This window comes from Cajanus cajan, chromosome 3 (genome assembly GCF_000230855.2).
Source record: "Cajanus cajan strain Asha chromosome 3, NIPB_CcT2T_4, whole genome shotgun sequence".
In the NCBI taxonomy this organism is placed as follows: Eukaryota; Viridiplantae; Streptophyta; class Magnoliopsida; order Fabales; family Fabaceae; genus Cajanus; species Cajanus cajan.
The window spans coordinates 64,001,838-64,022,375 of NC_138519.1; the positions used below are offsets into that span (position 1 = coordinate 64,001,838).

At 31.0% G+C, this 20,538-nt stretch overlaps 2 protein-coding genes and 1 pseudogene across 2 annotated transcripts; 1 reads left to right on the plus strand and 2 right to left on the minus strand.

Moving 5' to 3' along the window:
* Nucleotides 1–234: 234 nt before the first annotated feature.
* LOC109801529 (uncharacterized) lies at nucleotides 235–911 on the minus strand. The gene is made up of 2 exons (XM_083071063.1): nucleotides 682–911; nucleotides 235–601 (listed from the first exon to the last, which is right to left on the minus strand). Exons 1-2 carry the CDS (start codon nucleotides 710–712, stop codon nucleotides 339–341), a joined length of 294 nt encoding a protein of 97 aa, XP_082927189.1. The 5' UTR covers nucleotides 713–911; the 3' UTR covers nucleotides 235–338.
* Nucleotides 912–15,958: 15,047 nt separating this feature from the next.
* On the plus strand, nucleotides 15,959–16,477 carry LOC145956395 (secreted RxLR effector protein 161 pseudogene; annotated as a pseudogene).
* A 1,103-nt stretch (nucleotides 16,478–17,580) lies between these two features.
* LOC109799037 (L-ascorbate oxidase homolog) lies at nucleotides 17,581–19,729 on the minus strand. The gene is made up of 3 exons (XM_020359518.3): nucleotides 19,408–19,729; nucleotides 18,228–19,337; nucleotides 17,581–18,142 (listed from the first exon to the last, which is right to left on the minus strand). Exons 1-3 carry the CDS (start codon nucleotides 19,659–19,661, stop codon nucleotides 17,845–17,847), a joined length of 1,662 nt encoding a protein of 553 aa, XP_020215107.1. The 5' UTR covers nucleotides 19,662–19,729; the 3' UTR covers nucleotides 17,581–17,844.
* Between the last annotated feature and the right edge of the window lie 809 nt (nucleotides 19,730–20,538).

Below are 20,538 nucleotides of genomic sequence, written 5' to 3' on the forward strand. Positions count from 1 at the left end.
ATCGATTACCCATTTTTTGTAATCGATTACCACATATAGCATATATTGGTGCAAAAAAGATAACCAAAGGCAACACAAAACAGAAATCAATAAAGAACATCGATCCTTTGAATACGTTTAGTAGTGGATTACACCAAAAACATAACTCAAACAATCAAGAGATCCTTAAATATATCGATGAACTGTTAGAAAATGATACTGTGGAGTGTTAAATTAGCAGGAGAAGACAAAACGTTTAACGTTGAGCTATAATCTTTAATGAAGAAACATTACAGGATATAATTCCAATCGAAGTTATACAACTATTATCCAATGTAAAACTAGAGAAACATCCTACATTACAGAACCAAAGCCATTGAAAAGAACAAATTGTTCAGCCTCCGAATCCATAGAGGGTCCTTCCCTGTCTCTTGAGCGCATAAACAACATTGTTCATCGTCGTTGTGCTTGGTGGTGACGATTACTTTCTCGGCGACGAGGTAGGCGGAGTAGAAACCAATGCCGAATTGACCGATCATGCTGACGTCAGCACCAGCCTGCAAGGCCTCCATGAATTCCTTGGTGCCAGACCGTGCAATGGTTCCCAAATTGTTCACCAAATCTGAAGCACACACAATTAATTAATTAACAAACAGAGTATTGATTAATTAATAGTAACTAAGGAGAAGGCGCATGCATTACCTGCTTTGGTCATGCCGACGCCAACGTCCATGGCAGTAACAGTCTTCCTCCTAGCGTGCTCGGTGTAGGTGACAGCATCGCGAATCACGTTCTCCAAGAAAATCTTGAGAACTCCTCTGGTCTCTTCGTAGATCAAACCACTGATTCTCTTAACACCACCTCTTCTCGCCAACCTACGAATCGTAGGTTTGGTGATGCCCTGAATGTTCTCTTAACACCCTCCGTGTTTCGAATTTGATCTTGGCCGTTAGATTTTAAGGTTAATCTACGGTTCAAGTTTGCGATCCGTGGACTAATGGATGGACAATTAGTGAACGTTGATAGATGGATTTCAACGGCTAGATATCGTTTCCAAAGGCATGCGCGGATCGGGATATCGTTTGCTTTTTTTGCTTTTCGAGTTTCGGTAGCCGCCGCTCCTTCGTTCTTCCCCCCGGCCCCCTTTTTATAAACTAGAATTAAAATAATTCATAAATTAAACAATCAAAGTAAGACATTCCTAATCTAAATTCACAAATTCTAATAAATTGGTTGAAAATAATAAATACAAAATTAAATATATTAATTACCAACGGTTATTTTATGCAAGAGTTTTTTTCCATAAGATATTTACATGATGTTTTTAAATTTCTTATTTAATTTAATTTTTATTTATAATAATTATTTATATATTAAATATTAAAAGTAAAATAAATTATCAATAAATAAAAAAAATTATTATAATATAAAAAAAAAGTAAAATGACAATTAACACCCATAATTTTTTGTGAAATTATACAAATATTTGTAAAATGACAGTTTTTCTTGTAGTGTTATAATAAATATTCTGATATTAAATTTATTATATATTAAAATTAATTACATATTTATATCAAAGAAATTGCTCTATGTTTAGATTTTATTTATTATGTTTTATAATAAATAAAATCTAATATTAAATCAAAAGATAATATAATATTAAATCAAAATGAAAATATAATAAAATATATTAACTGATATTTTAAATAAAATATATTAAAATATTATAATCAAAAGAAATTTAATATTAAATCAAAATATTATATAAATCATAACTAAAATTATCATAAATATTCTGATATTAAATTTATTATATATTAAAATTAATTACATATTTGTATCAAAGAAATTGCTCTAGATTTTAGATTTTAGTTATTATATTTTATAATAAATAAAATTCAATATTAAATCAAAAGATTATAACAATCATAACTCAAATTCAGGTAAATATCTTTCACCATCAAAAGAAATCCAATATTAAATCAAAAGATAATAAAAATTATAACTAAAATATTTATAAATTTTCTAATATTAAATTTAGTATATATTAAAATTAATTAATTAAATATTTATATTTAAGAAATTGTTACAGATTTTAGATATATATTTTAAAGTTTTTATTTTATTAAATTAATTAAAAGTTAATTATATTTTATCACTTTTTAATCAAGTGAGTGAATGATAATGAATTAACTAAAATTCTAAAATATATTTTAATTAAAAATAATGTTTTGATAAATACGGTAACTAAAAACTATTATAATAAATAATTAAATTTAAAAAGAATAAATTTTATAATGATTATTTTTTTAATGATGTTAAATTAAATATTCTAATTATTTTATAATAAATTAAAATGAAAATATAATAAAATATATTAACTGATATTTTAAATAAAATATATTAAAATATTATAATCAAAAGAAATTTAATATTAAATCAAAATATTATATAAATCATAACTAAAATTATCATAAATATTCTGATATTAAATTTATTATATATTAAAATTAATTACATATTTGTATCAAAGAAATTACTCTAGATTTTAGATTTTATTTATTACGTTTTATAATAAATAAAATCCAATATTAAATCAAAAGATTATAACAATCATAACTCAAATTCAGGTAAATATCTTTCACCATCAAAAGAAATCCAATATTAAATCAAAAGATCATAAAAATTATAACTAAAATATTTATAAATTTGCTAATATTAAATTTAGTATATATTAAAATTAATTAATTAAATATTTATATTTAAGAAATTATTACAGATTTTAAATATATATTTTAAAGTTTTTATTTTATTAAATTAATTAAAAATTAATTATATTTTATCACTTTTTAATCAAGTGAGTGAATGATAATGAATTAACTAAAATTCTAAAATATATTTTAATTAAAAATAATTTTTTGGTAAATACGGTAACTAAAAAGTATTATAATAAATAATTAAATGAAAAAAGAATAAATTTTATAATGATTATTTTTTTAATGATGTTAAATTAAATATTCTAATTATTTTATAATAAAGTAAAATGAAAATATAATAAAATATGTTAACTGATATTTTAAATAAAATATATTAAAATATTATAATCAAAATAAATTTAATATTAAATCAAAATATTATATAAATCATAACTAAAATTATCATAAATATTCTGATATTAAATTTATTATATATTAAAATTAATTACATATTTGTATCAAAGAAATTGCTCTAGATTTTAGATTTTAGATTTTATTTATTATGTTTTATAATAAATAAAATTCAATATTAAATCAAAAGATTATAATAATCATAACTCAAATCCAGGTAAATATCTTTCACCATCAAAAGAAATCCAATATTAAATCAAAAGATAATAAAAATTATAACTAAAATATTTATAAATTTTCTAATATTAAATTTAGTATATATTAAAATTAATTAATTAAATATTTGTATTTAAGAAATTGTTACAGATTTTAGATATATATTTTAAAGTTTTTATTTTATTAAATTAATTAAAAATTAATTATATTTTATCATTTTTTAATAAGTGAGTGAATGATAATGAATTAACTAAAATTCTAAAATATATTTTAATTAAAAATAATTTTTTAGTAAATACGGTAACTAAAAAGTATTATAATCAATAACTTACAAATCTTAATTATATATTATCTTTAATATAAATTTTACTCAATTCATTAAATCTCTAAAAAATATTATATAAAATTTTAAAGAAGTTATTTCTTAAAACATATCATTATTCGAATTCATTGAATGTTTAATGTTAATTATAATTAAGATCTTATTATATAAAAACTTATTATATAATATATCTTAAATAAGTTATTTCTTAATCATATATATATATAAGTGATTTGTAATGTACGAATTTTTATTATTTATATATACTTTATTTTAGTTATATCATTATTCAATATAAAATTTTTAATACATTTCCTCACATTTTGAGTGTAACATTTATAAAACTCTAAATATATAAATGCACTTAATACCAGAAAAATTTGATAAAGGGTAATACAATAAATTCAACAATAAAATATTAATATAAACTTTAATATAAATCTTAATTAAGAATACTTAAGTGTCACTCTCATTCTTCGTATGATACTCTATATATAGTTAACTTGGCCGGTTCCCTCTAACATTTAATATTGCATTTAAGTTTTATCTAAAAATAAATATATTATCCATTATCTTGTCAACACATTTCTAAAAAGTGAAGAAGACAAAAGGGAGGATTTATTTTATTATTTATTTTCAAAAAATTTTAAACAAATTTTACATTAAATTATTAATTATAGTCATTTTTTAACTAAGTTATTTAATTTTAGTTTTTATAATCATTTTTTTATTATTTTTATACAGAATTTAAATTTATTCCGTAACAGTAGACGGAACTGGCCGTTTCAAAAGTGAAACGGGCCGTTCCGGAATAACAAAAATGCCCTATATTGGAGAAGCAGAACGGGACGTTCTGCTGGTTATGAGAACGGGTCGTTCTGCTTCTCCAGTTTTGGGCATTTTGCTTATTCCGGAACGGCCCGTTTCACTTTTGAAACGGCCCGTTCCGGCCACCAGCAATTTTGAGTTATTACATATTCAACTTATTAAAAATCTAAATTTAAGAATTGTTCAATTAAAAATTAAAGAACTAAAATTGCACAATTACAATTATTTAGGGACTAAAATTATCCAATTAAAACCTTAGGGATCAAAATTGCACAATTACAATACTTGAGGGAACAAAAATGTAATTAAGCCAAAATTAAATTAATACTCTTTTTTTTTTTTTTTAATTTCACAAGTTTTTTTTATAAATATTTTTAATGAATGTCTTAATTTCTTATGCTCAAAATTGACAATTTTTTATTTAATTAAATAAATTTCATAATTTTTTCAGTCTTTTAATGAAATAAAATATTTTTATTTTTATTATTATTTTTTAAAAATATTTAACATATTTTCTTTAATTATGCATAATTCTTAAATATAAAAGTTTCATAAATAAAATTTAATATTTTGAGAGGGAATAATTCATCACAAATTTTTTCACAAAATATTTGAACCTATTTGTGACGGAATTTTGAGAGGGAAAAATCCGTCACTAAATTTTTTTTTATTTAGTGACGAAATTTGTGACGGATTTTTTAGAGACGAAGTTTATTCCGTCACAAAATCCGTCACAAACATTTTTTTTCGTTTAGTGATGAAATTTGTGACGAATTTTTAGAGACGAAAATTTTTCCGTCACAAAATCTGTAACACCCCAATTTTCAAAAAGGTTATTATTATTATTAGATGGTATTTGGTCATAATTATTTTAATAATTATAGAGGAATATTATTTTGTACGTTTTAAATAATTATTATTTTGGACAATTATTTTGTACGTATTAAATAAGTATTTTTATTAGCATTTTTAAATAAATATTTATATGTTTTAAGAGAAGGTTGATTTTATATGATATTTTTTTATTGAAATTATATTATTATATTTAGGGTCAGAAATATATTATTATTATAGAGAAAAAATATTTTATAATATACATGTATTTATTTTATTTAATTATTTTGAGGAAAATTAGAAGTGGGTTAGAAGAGAAGGAAAATGGGTTGGGTTGACCCAGTCCAATGGATTAATTTTAAGAAAGGAGTCAGGTGGTGTTAACCCTATCTGCCTCATTTGCGTTCTGAAGGATAAGGGAAAAAAAAGAGGAGAAACAAAAAGCTCTAAGGAAGAGTACTCAGGAACGATCTTAGATCACACCAAGACCATTCATCTTCTGCTCATCCAGGTACGGGGGAGATGGGTTTCTTCATATGTGAATATAGGGGTGTTCGGGTAGTGAGGGCAATCCCTAAGTCCCTCTAGGAACTCTATTTAAAATTCTGAACGATTATCTGTGCAATCGATGTTCTAAATTCTTAATTCATTTGGAAGAACTTATTTCTTGAATTGTCTTTGAATTCCATTGGGGCTTTCTTGTTATATCTTTATCCTTAAATTTGATGACTTGAATTTTATGTGTTAAGAAGAGTTTAGATTTTTTTTTGTAAAACCAATGGAAACCAATTTTTGAGGCTTGAGATGTGTATGAATTGATTTGGAACGTATGAAGAATATAAATGGAGTTAAATTGAACCAACGGGGTGAGAAGTAGTGAAAATTAGTAAACACCTTGTTGAAACTCGTAAAACGCAGGTTTAATTTCACAGAGGGGAGTCTGGGCAGAGATTTGGGCGCTCAGCGCCAGTTTTGGGCGTCGGGCGTCGGGCGTCGGGACCCCGACGTACGTTTGTAATTTTGCGATATCTTTTTGTGTAGTTATCCAAATCGAGTTCCGTTTGTTTTGTTAGAAACTAGACATCTGGGGATACCATTTAGACACAAGAATCGTGTAAAAATATTAATATTTGATCAAGTTATGTGAGTTGCCATTTGAGCCTTCCAATCTGTGTGCGAACCACAACATCAATTTTTGTGAGCCCTGAATGGTAACCTAAACGACTTTATTAGGATTTGTGTCCTTCATGAAAGTTGTAGATATTGCTGTTAGGATTATAATGGAGTTGGGATCACTTAGAAAGGATATGTATATCTCGAGTTTTGGTTAAATTATTAACTGAATGTCATAGATATTGTGATGTGTGTGAAGAATTATGTGAAATTTGTGATCTATGATGTTGATAACTTAATGATAGGTACCTAGCATGTGAGGATGATATTGCATGGATTGTTATTGACATGTGATGATGTTATATAATGGAGATGCATTAATTATGAGTTACGTGGGATGCATGAGTTGCATGAGACTTATGAGTTGCATGTGGTGCTTGAGAAGCCAGACGTGGCTATATTGCATTGGACCCTGGGCCCAGAGCGGGGTTGAGACAGGGGGGACCATGATGGGAAGTGTTCCATGCGTGGGCCGTTGGGTGTTTAACTGCGCAGCTCACTGGCCACAGAGGGTTTAACGGTGGGTGGATTGCCTTTGCACGGGCCGCTGGGTGTTTAACCGTGCAACATACCGGCCCTGGGAGGGTGTGAGAATGGTATGCCCGCATTGGCAACAACTAAGAGAATTGACGAGGTACGCCCATTGTGCGGAGTGCCAAGTTGAGACTCTTAGGAGAGGAGATGTGTATGAGCATATAGTGAGCATGTGTATGAAAGCTTGTATATGATTAAAAAAAATGATGTTTGGTAATTATATGAGATGTATTTGTTGTTTATAGTTAATGATGATATTTTGGTGCACGGTGTGGGGTGGGAATTGGGTAGCTCTATGTTCATATATGATGTTATCTATCTCTCACCGTCCTGTTTTTATGTGGTTTTCTTTTAGGTGAAGATGAAGGCACTCATAGTGTTGAGTTCTAAAGGGAAAGGGTTCTGCTCTGATAGGATGTGACATTGGGGCATGAATTTAGGATGCTTTAGTTATGAATTGTTATTTGTCGTTTGAGGAGACTTATTTTTAAGAGTTTTATATTCACCTTATATTTGTAAATTCTGGATCCCTTTCATTTTTCTTTAGAGACCTTGATAATTTTCTTTTAAGAGTAAAACTTTATTATTATTATTATTATTATTTCTATTTATTTCAAGACTTGTGAACCTATGAGTTTTTATTAAAATATGTGGACCCTTCTTGATGTTATATTTATTGAATTATTCTTATTGTTGTTACTTATCTATTATGGGGTAGAAGGGTGTCACATTTAGTGGTATCAGAGCAGGTCGATCCAATCGGCCGTGAGTTATGAGTCTACTATGCTTGTTTGGTAGATGAATGATGGAATATGTTTTGCTTTATGATGAGGATAATGATGATGATGATGATGTTTCCCTTGTGTTGTTAGTGTTGTGCTTACACTTATATTGTTTTCTCAGAATTTGGCTGAAAGACATGATATAGCTTAGTTGAGGCTATTCATGATTGCTTATTTGTTTTGATACTTCTTGCTTACGTAAGAAGTAGTGGTTGAGTGGTATCGCTCGTATTGCAAGCATATGTGCCAGTAGTAGTGGACGAAGCCTTGCTAATCAACTAGAAATTATTGGGACCTTAGATTTGGGTGAGACATTGATTTGTCGAGAGTTTACGGTTAATGGAGTTTCTAGAATCTATAGTTGTAGCGATTGAATCCAAGGAGGTTGTATATGAGAATTGGAGTTTTGGTATCCTTGATGAGAGATTGAAATGTTGGTAATTCCCTTGAGTGTTGGTGTTGGCATGTTTACCGTTTATGGTTTAGGTAGCATGTGAGTTTTATTTTCTAAGTTTGTTGTGCTAAATATGTGAGTTGTTTGGTTTAGGATTGTAGTGGGAAGCTTGAATATGAAGTTGAGGTGTGAGTTTGGAAGGATTGATGTATTTTTGTGGCCTTAGATATATTGATATACTATTGCTGTTTGGTGTAGAGGATATTTTCGCTGCAGTTTTTTTGTGCCGTTATGACTACCATATTGACAGATTTAGATTTTATGATCTTCATAAAAGTTGTAGCCTTAGACGTTATCTTTCCAATGGAATTGGAATCAGGTAAAACGGAGGTCTAGAACTCCAGTTATAGCTACTTTGGTGATCAAAGGTCTAGCTGTAAGCGCCGAATATATCTGCTGCGGTTTTTGAAATTTTTAGCTAAGAAAAGGATCTTTTAGAATTTTATGTCTTCATAAGAGTTTTAACTTATTCTCTTAGCTTTCTTTTGAGATATGTTTGAGATCATTTGGATGAGTATAACTCTCTAGGTATCATTTTCTTTGATCATTGTTGAAGGGATATGTATGGTGTCATGATATTTTTGAATCGTTAGACAATGCAAGGATAAAAATTGATTTTTGTCATGATTCTAAGATGTTAGGTGGATTGAGAGGTTGTTTAAGATTGTATGATGTTATGTGGTAAAGTTGATTCATGCTTTATGGTGTAAACAATGATTGATTCGTATATGCTTAGGGATAGTATATATGAAGATTTTAAAGTAGGTATTCTAATATGATTTGATATGCATGTATGTATATATGAGGATAGATGACTTTATGGATCAATTAGTGGATGTTTGTGTATTAATGAGATTGATCTTAGGATGTGATATCACCATATTAAGAGTTAAGTGTGAAGATATATCCAAGATAAATTTAGGATAGATTATCTAAGTATGATTTTTGACTGTATGAGATGAGTGTTCTAGGCCATGTAATTTTCTTGCGGAGGTATAACGTAGATCTATCTAAGATAGAAGTTGTGCTTAAGTGAGAGATACATGAGTCTATTAGCGAGGTTATGAGTTTCTTGGATTAGCTCATTGTTGTTGGATATTTATTGAGTAACTTTCTAAGATAGCATTACCTTTGAACATATTGAGTAAGAAGAGTGTTATTTTTGTGTGAGATAGTAAGTGTGATAGTAGTTTCCAAATTCTTAAGGAAAGATCGACTAGTGCGCTAGTGTGAGCATTGGCCGATCTTAGTAAGCCTTTTGTGATATATAGTTATGCTTCTAAAGATATGTTTGGGAGGAGTATTGTGACAAGAAGAAAAGGTAGTAGGTTATGATTTTAGGCAATTGAAAATTCATGAGAGGAATTTTCTTATCTATGACCTTGAGTTAGTAGCTTTAATATTTATACTAAGATTTGGAGACATTATGTATATGATTCTAAGCTTGAAGTATTTTTTGATCGTTAGAGCCTTAATTATCTATTGACTGAGTAGTTAATTATGTGACTAAAGAGATAGTTTAATTTCTAGAGGACTAATATTTCAAACTTAGTTGTTAATTGAGTAAAGCTATTGTGGTGACCGATGCTTTGTGTAGGAAACCTTTATATTTATCTTCCCTTATGATTAGAGAGATGAATCCTTTTGGCTCAAATTAGAGATTTAAGTTTGGCTTATAAGGTTACTCTTAGTAGTGTGAGACTAAGTATGACTTGAGTAACGAATGGATTGTTGAAGGAAATTGGAGAAGCACAATTTTGGTGACAAGATATGAGGCTATAGGATAAGGTGATGGATAAGAGTTTGACCTGGGTGTAGATGGAGTGGTGAAATTAGAGATCTGATATGTATACCTAGTGAACTTACGCTTAGGTGCTTAATCTTTAGAGATGATCATAGAAGTAAAACCAATGTTATAGCAGATGCCTTGATTATGATAACCTCTGGTATATCGTTTATGATGATTTAAGGGTTGGATTTGATTGAAGAATTTAGAGACTTATGCTTTGTGTGTGAGATTATCCTTAGGAGCATTGAATTGATTATGTTGAAAGTGACTAGTGAATTAATGGATGAGATTAGAGAAGCCTAGGAGTTAGAGCCTTTCTTAGAGAACCAAGTGGAAAAGATTGGTAGGAGTGTAGATAATTTTTTTGAGTAGAATCGATGTTATTTTGAGGTGCAAGAACAAATTTGGGTGCTTAGTAACCTTCAATTAAGAAAGATGATTTTAGAGGAAGGACATTCATTTAGGAGCTACTGAGATGTATCGGGACCTTAGGAGGATGTATCAGAGTGGTGCAACGGAAGCATGGTGGCCTAAGGTGAAGAGAGGAGTAGAGAAATTGTATGCTCGTGTTTAGTATGCAAGAAGTCTTTTGGAATTTTGTAGCACTTAGACGTCCCATTTTGGAACTGTAATGGTGAGTGGATAGACCTTAATTGTAGGTTTGTCTGAGATACTTAAGAGATCGATTCTATTTGTGTTTTAGTGGATAAGTTTACTTGTTTTACCTTTAGATATCCTTTGGTGAAATTGATAGAATTGTACATCAATAAGGTAGTGAGGTTGCATAAGGATTAGAAAGTAAGAAGAGAGAAGTCTACCATTACAAAAATTTCGGGGACGAAATTTCTTAAAGGAGGGGAGTATTGTAACACCCCAATTTTCAAAAAGGTTATTATTAGGTCATAATTATTTTAATAATTATAGAGGAATATTATTTTGTACGTTTTAAATAATTATTATTTTGGACAATTATTTTGTACGTATTAAATAAGTATTTTTATTAGCAGTTTTAAATAAATATTTATATGTTTTAAGAGAAGGTTGATTTTATATGATATTTTGTTATTGAAATTATATTATTATATTTAGGGTCAGAAATATATTATTATTATAGAGAAAAAATATTTTATAATATACATGTATTTATTTTATTTAATTATTTTGAGGAAAATTAGAAGTGGGTTAGAAGAGAAGGAAAATGGGTTGGGTTGACCCAGTCCAATGGATTAATTTTAAGAAAGGAGTCAGGTGGTGTTAACCCTATCTGCCTCATTTGCGTTCTGAAGGGTTAGGGAAAAAAAGAGGAGAAACAAAGAGCTCTAAGGAAGAGTACTCAGGAACGATCTTAGATCACACCAAGACCATTCATCTTCTGCTCATCCAGGTACGGGGGAGATGGGTTTCTTCATATGTGAATATAGGGGTGTTCGGGTAGTGAGGGCAATCCCTAAGTCCCTCTAGGAACTCTATTTAAAATTCTGAACGATTATCTGTGCAATCGATGTTCTAAATTCTTAATTCATTTGGAAGAACTTATTTCTTGAATTGTCTTTGAATTCCATTGGGGCTTTCTTGTTAATTCTTTATCCTTAAATTTGATGACTTGAATTTTATGTGTTAAGAAGAGTTTAGATTTTTTTTTGTAAAACCAATGGAAACCAATTTTTGAGGCTTGAGATGTGTATGGATTGATTTGGAACTTATGAAGAATATAAATGGAGTTAAACTGAACCAACGGGGTGTAGAAGTAGTGAAAATTAGTAAAAACCTTGTTGAAACTCGTAAAACGCAGGTTTAATTTCACAGAGGGGAGTCTGGGCAGAGATTTGGGCGCTCAGCGCTAGTTTTGGGCGTCGGGCGTCGGGACCCCGACATACGTTTGTAATTTTGCGATATCTTTTTGTGTAGTTATCACAATCGAGTGCCGTTTGTTTTGTTAGAAACTAGACATCTGGGGCTACAATTTAGACACAAGAATCGTGTAAAAATATTAATATTTGATCACGTTATGTGAGTTTCAATTTGAGCCTTCCAATCTGTGTGCGAACCACAACATCAATTTTTGTGAGCCCTGAATGGTAACCTAAACGACTTTATTAGGATTTGTGTCCTTCATGAAAGTTGTAGATATTGATGTTAGGATTCTAATGGAGTTGGGATCACTTAGAAAGGATATGTATATCTCGAGTTTTGGTTAAATTATTAACTGAATGTCATAGATATTGTGATGTGTGTGAAGAATTATGTGAAATTTGTGATCTATGATGTTGATAACTTAATGATAGGTACCTAGCATGTGAGGATGATATTGCATGGATTGTTATTGACATGTGATGATGTTATATAATGGAGATGCATTAATTATGAGTTACATGGGATGCATGAGTTGCATGAGACTTATGAGTTGCATGTGGTGCTTGAGAAGCCAGACGTGTGGCTATATTGCATTGGACCCTGGGCCCAGAGAGGGGTTGAGACAGGGGGGACCATGACGGGAGGTGTTCCATGCGTGGGCCGTTGGGTGTTTAACTGCGCAGCTCACTGGCCACAGAGGGTTTAACGGTGGGTGGATTGCCTTTGCACGGGCCGCTGGGTGTTTAACCGTGCAACATACCGGCCCTGGGAGGGTGTGAGAACGGTATGCCCGCATTGGCAACAACTAAGGGAATTGACGAGGTACGCCCATTGTGCGGAGTGCCAAGTTGAGACTCTTAGGAGAGGAGATGTGTATGAGCATATAGTGAGCATGTGTATGAAAGCTTGTATAATTAAAAAAAAATGATGTTTGGTAATTATATGAGATGTATTTGTTGTTTATAGTTAATGATGATATTTTGGTGCACGGTGTGGGGTGGGAATTTGGTAGCTCTATGTTCATATATGATGTTATCTATCTCTCACCGTCCTGTTTTTATGTGGTTTTCTTTTAGGTGAAGATGAAGGCACTCATAGTGTTGAGTTCTAAAGGGAAAGGGTTCTGCTCTGATAGGATGTGACATTGGGGCATGAATTTAGGATGCTTTAGTTATGAATTGTTATTTGTCGTTTGAGGAGACTTATTTTTAAGAGTTTTATATTCACCTTATATTTGTAAATTCTGGATCCCTTTCATTTTTCTTTAGAGACCTTGATAATTTTCTTTTAAGAGTAAAACTTTATTATTATTATTATTATTATTTCTATTTATTTCAAGACTTGTGAACCTATGAGTTTTTATTAAAATATGTGGACCCTTCTTGATGTTATATCTATTGAATTATTCTTATTGTTGTTACTTATCTATTATGGGGTAGAAGGGTGTCACAAAATCCGTCACAAAATTTTAATTTTTTATTTAGTGACGAAATTTGTGACAGATTTTTAGAGACGAAATATATTCCGTCACAAAATCCGTCACAAAAGTCAATAAATGCTAATCCGTCACAAAACTTAAAATTTCCTCACAAAATGCGTCACTATTAGCGACGCTATTTTGTCAGTCACAAAATTCGTCACAAATATTAATTTTTCTAGTAGTGCGATCTCCGGTAAGAACAAGTTATAAATTTTTTTCCTTTTTTTATTTTCTAAAGTTTGAAATTACTATTTTTAGTCCTTCAAGTTTTTTTTGTTATGGTTGTAAAATATCTTTTGATTTTTATATCCATCCAGAGTATGAAATTCCTAATTGTAGTTTTTAATGTTCATTTTAAAGTAGAAGAGTAACATTATTTTTTTTTAGATTTAGAATTTTTTTTAGGAATGTCATATGTTAATATAGTACCATAAATGTTGCTGAATGTCACTTAGGATGATTAATTGACTTCAATTAAACTAAGTGTCAGAAGATAGTATGAACTAAAAATAATGTATTTTAGCTTTTTGAGAGAAAATATCCGAAGAAAAAATCTCTAAGGATTAAAATCTAATTTTTTTCATCTCATAAGGTCATAGAAATAAATTCTTTTAACAATCATATTATGAAGTATCTATTAACTTTTTTAATAACTAATTTTTTTCTTCAACTAAAGACTTGTTGACTAAAAAAATATTTGTGCCTTTAAAACCTACATCAAAGAACAAGTGGAATGTAATGTTAGAGTGTAAATAAACTCTCACATTATTAAATTAAGAGGAAGAATATGAATTTATAAGCACACAAAAAAATTTAAAGTCTTTTGGAGTGATGAATAAAAGAAAATTTATAAAAATTTAAATATAAAATAGATAATATTATATTAATATATGAAGACATATGTATATGTGAATCAAGTACGAAACATGCAAAAGGAAAGAAAATATTGAAAGAAGGAAAACTTCAAACCACATATTCCAAAATGTTTAATAGCCAAAATGTTTAATAGCCAAAGATTGTGAATGAAAAAAAGTATAACTCACCTAAAAGTAACATCATTTTAAATAACTATCTGTTTATTCCATACAGTTTTTATAATTGCATGAAAAAATATTTTAAAATATATACACATGATAAAAAAACTATTTCTTTTCTCCATTTTAAAATAAGGGTGATTTTTAACTATTAAATAAAAACTCATATTAAGTGCTGATTTAGGTTTTTAATGAAGTATTATTTTTTTAGCCAAATAAATAATTAATGTGATGAAATCAGTCTTGAGATAGAATAAATAAGAAAGATAATTTAGTAAAATTATTCTTCTCATTAAGTTATTATTTTTCTTAATCATTCTAAACAATCTTAGATGTCACTTATTTTGAAAAAGATAGAGTAAATAAGAGATTAAAAATTATATATAATATTAAATACCATGTCAATTCTTTGGTATTTAATTAAATAATGAGATTAATAGGTTAAACGTGCAAATATTTGATTTTCGATTTTTATTCTTACACGTGTCACGTATTATTTGGAGATTTTGCAAGAGACAAATAGAAAGTGTTTGATTATTTAATATAATATTGATTTATGTAATTAGAGAATGACCTTTCACAAATTAAAAGATGTTTAATGTGATGATTAATAGACTTAAAATATATCAAGAGTTATTAAAAATTATTTTAAAATTATTAAAATTAATTTTCTTACTTCTCATTTTATTAAAGGTAATTTTGGCATTAAATTTTTTTTTTTTTTTTTTGAAAAGAGATATTACGAAAGTTAGAGTTGATTTGTATTAAAGCATAAAGGTCTTTTTATACATCTCCAGAAAACTTGATTTCATGTAAGTGATCGTAGAAATAAAGAAAATGCGCTAAGAACTAATTAAAACGGTTTCAACCCCGTCATACAAACTAAGTAAAGGAAGTAAGCAAAGAAAGAACTACTTACTAGAAAATTCTGAATACATTATGGATCTAGATATGTTTTCTAAACTTTCTTATAGAAATTACAGAGTATGATAATAGTAAGAAATATGTTTTCTATGATCCTTATAGTGTAATTTTCTTGTATGATGAACTCTATGTATGAAATTACATATGATCATAAAATTTACTAACATTTGGTATCAAAGAAGGTTAAGGATAATATATTTCTCTATTAGATATATTCTTTTACTCTTTGAATGTTATTCTCCTTTATTTGCAAATGTCCCGAGTGAAATTCTTTTAATAAGAATTGCATAAAATTGATAATTTCTTTATGTACAATTGGTGTATCTATATGAAGGATAGTGGAAGCAAATTTTGTAATTTTAGTTTTATATGTTGATAAAATTTTGCTTGTTGCTAATGATGTTGCTATGTTACATGATGTAAATAAATATCTCTCCAATAACTTTGAAATGAAAGATATGGGTGAGACATCTTATGTGATAAGGATAGAAAAATTCTATGATAGGTCACAAGGATTCTTCAAATTGTCATAGAAAAGATATATCAATAAGGTTTTAAGGAGATTCATGATGGAAAATTATTCTGTAGAAATTATTCCAATTTAGAAAGGGGGATAAGTTGAGTCAAATGCAATGTTCTAGAAATGACATGGAAGAAAAGGAAATGGAGTCTATCCCTTATGCATCAGTTGTTGGGAGCTTGATGTATTCCCACACATGTACTAGGCTAGATATTAGCTTTGTTATAGAAATGTTGGGCCAATTTCAAAGCAACCTTGGAATAAATCATTGGAAAGTTGCAAAGAAAGATTTTAGGCATTTACAAGGCACAAAATATTACATGCTCACATATAGGAGGTTAGATTATCTTGAAGTGGTGGACTATTTGGATTTAGACTATACTAGATGCATAGGCTTAAGGAAGTCTTCATTTGAGTACATCTTTCTTTTGGTTGGAGGAGCAATATCATGGAAAAGTGTAAAACAATCTATGATTGCTACTTCTACCATGGAGGCTAAGTTTGTAGCATTTGAGCCCACAATTCAAGCATTATGGTCGCAAAAATTTACTTTAGGATTTGGTATTATCAATAATAAAGCCAGATCATCAAAGATTTATTGTGATAACTCTACGATTTTCTTCTTTTATATGAATGACAACACATGAATTTAAAGTTTTTGTTAGTTAAAAAAGTAGTGCAAAAACATAAAGTGTCTATTAAGCATATTGGTACAAAAGTAATGATAACAGATTCATTGGCTAGAGGTTTATCACCCAAGACATTCATTGGCCATGTTGAAATGATGGGTGTTATGGATAAGTTTTTGTTAACGATGTAGCGTGATGTGTATGTATACATGCATTATAGTTATAATACTCGTATTGTATGACAATTGTGGATTCAATTATAATTGTTTTTGTTTATCTTGTCATTCACTTTATATGGTATACATTATTATTTTAGTGAGATGATAAAATATGTCTTAGAAAGGATAATAAAGACACATGTTACAATATTAATTAATGTTGAGTTAAATTAAATGATTTGTGATACATGAAAGGAATCAAGTTGTTAAGGTAACTTGCAATTGCCATGATTCAATCATTTTAATTTAATTAGAGATGACAACTTCTTGTAATTTTAACGTATGGTGTGCACTTATGATTTAATGTTGAATCTTGAAGTCGTTACATGAACCAAGTGAGAGAATATTAGATTATTTAATCTAATATTGACTCATGTAATTAGACAATGGCTTAACCAAAAGATGTATAATGTGATGGTCGTTAAATTTAAAATATCTTAAAAGTTATTGAAGATTATTTTTAAGTTATTAATTAAAATTGATTCCCTCCCTTTTCACTTCATTAAAAGTAATTTTGACATTAAGATAAAAGAATTTGAAAAGAGAGGTTACCAAATTTTGAGTAGATTAGCCTCGTCTCTTTTTTTTTTTTTCCTCTAGAGTTATTTTTACACATTTTTAGAAACTAATTAAAGAGACTTCTATACCATTATATAGACTAAGTAAAGAAAATAATTAAGAAAAAGAATAGCTACTTACTAAAAAATTATAAATGTATTATAAATTTGAATATGTCTTATAGACTTTTATTTATTTATTTATTTATAATTTTTTTTATATAAATTACATAGTATGTTAATAGTAAGAATTATATTATCCAAAATACCTAAAGTGTAATTTTTTTTTACGATGAACACAATATATGAAAAAGAGCATGGGAAAGAGAAATTGAGGAGACAAGAGTAATATGGAAATCAACCATATAGTTTAATACTTAAAAGGAGTACAATATTTTGTTTTTATCTAAATTAAAAAGGTAGGAGGCGTGCACCCACAATAAACAAATTGAGAAAAAGAGCAAAATAATTGAAATGCATATATTTCTAACCAGTTGACCAGAAACCGGCCAACGAATCCGATGACGCCCTATGTTATTCTTCTCTACTTTTCCATATTACGAACTCGAACAAGCTTTGGAGGCTCTCCGTTCTTGATGTCATACATGACCTAGGTATATGGAGCAGGCTTTGGCAGGCCCTTCACAGCGCCACAGATCAATGCATTCTCGGGAATGTTGTACTCATCCCTCAGAGAACGTTCAGGAGTGGGAACACTGATGTAGAGTTGCTGTCCCAGGTAGCGATTCTCAGCCAGCTCAGACCTCAAGTTCCAAACTCCAACGTTGTCGAATGTCAGCATGATAGCAGCCCACGATTTTGGGAACACGGGAATGGTGTGTCTGCTCACACCATCGAGAAGGTTGTAGTTCTTCCTCTTCTCTGGAGTCCAAGTCCCAGGCTCAATCCTGTTATATATTCAACAAAAGGTTATATACTTATATTATATGCATGGAATGGAACATGGATATTAAATTATGAATTAATACTCACGCGACAGCGAAGAAGGAGTAACCGTTGAGATTGTAGGACTGGACGCTCTTCTCGTGGTTCTCGAAGATGATTTCGATGAAGGTGCGGTATTCGAATTTGATAACATTGGGCTGGATGGTGATGGAGTTGCCAACGTCGGCGGAGGGGTTATCGGAGATGGTGTCGTACTTGAAGACCTTGTCACCGATGCCGTAGTATTCAGCGAGCTTGAGGGGGGTTTCAGCCTCGGTGTGGGAAACGCCGTTAAGAGCGTAGCGGAGTTTGCCGTTGTCCCTGCTGACGGAGTTAATGAGCTTGACGGTGCGGGTGATGTTGATCTGGCCGTAGTGGTATGAGCCCTGGGGGTTGGGCCTGGCGGCGCTGGCGGTCAAGTTCCAGCGGAAGGAGCGGAACTGGTTGAGGGACCAGGCCCAGCCCACGGGGGCCTCGGCGATCTCGGGGCTGGCGGGGCCCTTGCCGTTTTCGTAGCGGATGATGCCCTTGCCGGTGATGACGGTTTTGGTGAAGCGCGTGGAGGCAACCATGTAGTAGTCTTTGGCCTCCTGGTCCGCGGTGACGAGGACTCCGAAGCACTGCCCCAAGTGGACGTCGAGGGAGTCGTAGGTGTTCTGCACGGTGTGGGACCCTTCCAGTTCCACCAGCTTCATGGGGTGGTTCTGGATGCGGAAGTTCAGTGAGTTCTTCAGGCCCACGTTGCAGATGCGGTACTTGTAGGTCTTTCCGGCCTTCATGGTGAAGAGAGGCTTGTCGGTGCCGTCGCCTTTAGCGTTCTGCCCGTTCACCAGCACGGCCTGTGGGCGGCCCAAGGCCCGTCCGCTGTCCAGGAACTTGCTCAATGTGGAGTGGCTCTTGGTGTACCAGTCCCCGATCAGGACGGTGTAGTCGTCCTCGGGATCCGCGTAGGGCACTGGGATCAGCAGACGGCTGTTCACGCGGAGCCCACCGAAGCCTCCGGCGGCGCGTTGCATGCCCAAGCTTGGGTAGTAGAAGTAGCTTCCGATTTGATCCTTCACTTGGTAGTGATACGTGAAGTTCATGCCAGGCATAATAGGGCAGTTTGTCCCCGCCACACCGTCTTGCCATGAGTTCTTCCTCTGTTGGATACCCGCCCTAAAACCAAAAACAAATAAATCAATTTAATCGATTATTAGGGTTTGCATGCATTTAAAGTTTTACGTACCAATGGAAAAGGAAGGGCTCGTCGAGGTTGTTGAAGACATTGACGACGATGTTATTATTGCTGGTGGAGTTGATGTTGGGTCCCGGGAATTCACCGTTGATGAGAATAACCTGCTGGGGCACACCCGCAGGAGAGAGAGTACCGTACGTGACGTTCCATGTGAAATAGAAGTAAGGGTCTTCGCCCTTCACCGGGGACATTGTCCCTGCCAAGAGGCATACCAGCAATAACGAAAACTTTGTTGCGGCACCCATGTCTTCTTCTTAACTCTGTTAATTAATTTGTTTTACACTGTGAGTGAGAACACTGCATATTCCACCTCTTCGCCCCTGCTTATATATCTTCAGCTCCTTCCTTCTCAGCCATTCACAACCTCCGATAACATCTCCACCTTCCATTTCTTTCTGCTCCTAACTATTCGCGCTTCCTCTCACACCAATTCCTATTCAAATTAACCCGTTCACTGTGCCTATTGTTGGGATTATGACACTTTCAACCAACCACGTGTGTATCATCCCATGCTTATATCCTCCACACGTAATTAACTCCGTCATCCATGCTTTAAATTTCCCTTTTTATAAAATTGCAATTTATTTCTTTTATATTTTAACCAGTAAGTCAGTAACTACCCATATACACATAAAATTAAATCACTGTCGGCTATAAAATATTAAAAATTGAGATTATTGACTCGAATAATTAAAGATATATTTCTATGCAATCAAAAGACTGACACTAATTTCTTGTTATATTTGAATTTGGAATAAATGACTCAAATTTAATTCATTCAAGAAGTACATACTTAAGGAATTGGGCTGCATCAAACAGATTAACATTAGTTGGCCAATGAATCAAATGTAACAGGCTCCAGGGATACCAACGAAACTATTTGTTTCAAACGTGAAAAGTATATATAAAGTAAATAACTTGAAAATGTGTACGATATGCATCGGTCAAAGCGAAAAAAATGTAATGTATAAAAATATTAGAATAACAATTATATATAAACTCAAGGATGGTAAAATAAAGAGAATGTCTTTTGGTAAAGTATAGAGAATGTTATTTTGTTTCATGTAATTATCATGTATATACTTGAATAACTTTTAAAAGTGTTAGACTAAACCATAGTTC

What these genes read in the sequence shown, in the direction of transcription:
- LOC109799037 (XM_020359518.3), bottom strand. Translation starts at nt 19,661, where the DNA reads ATGGGTGCCGCAACAAAGTTTTCGTTATTGCTGGTATGCCTCTTGGCA. An exon ending in GAGCCCTTCCTTTTCCATTG is followed by an intron (nt 19,338 to 19,407) that starts GTACGTAAAACT and finishes TTTTGGTTTTAG; the next exon opens with GGCGGGTATCCAACAGAGGA. An exon ending in TACTCCTTCTTCGCTGTCGC is followed by an intron (nt 18,143 to 18,227) that starts GTGAGTATTAAT and finishes AATATATAACAG; the next exon opens with GATTGAGCCTGGGACTTGGA.
- LOC109801529 (XM_083071063.1), bottom strand. Translation starts at nt 712, where the DNA reads ATGGACGTTGGCGTCGGCATGACCAAAGCAG. An exon ending in CGTCGGCATGACCAAAGCAG is followed by an intron (nt 602 to 681) that starts GTAATGCATGCG and finishes TGTGTGCTTCAG; the next exon opens with ATTTGGTGAACAATTTGGGA.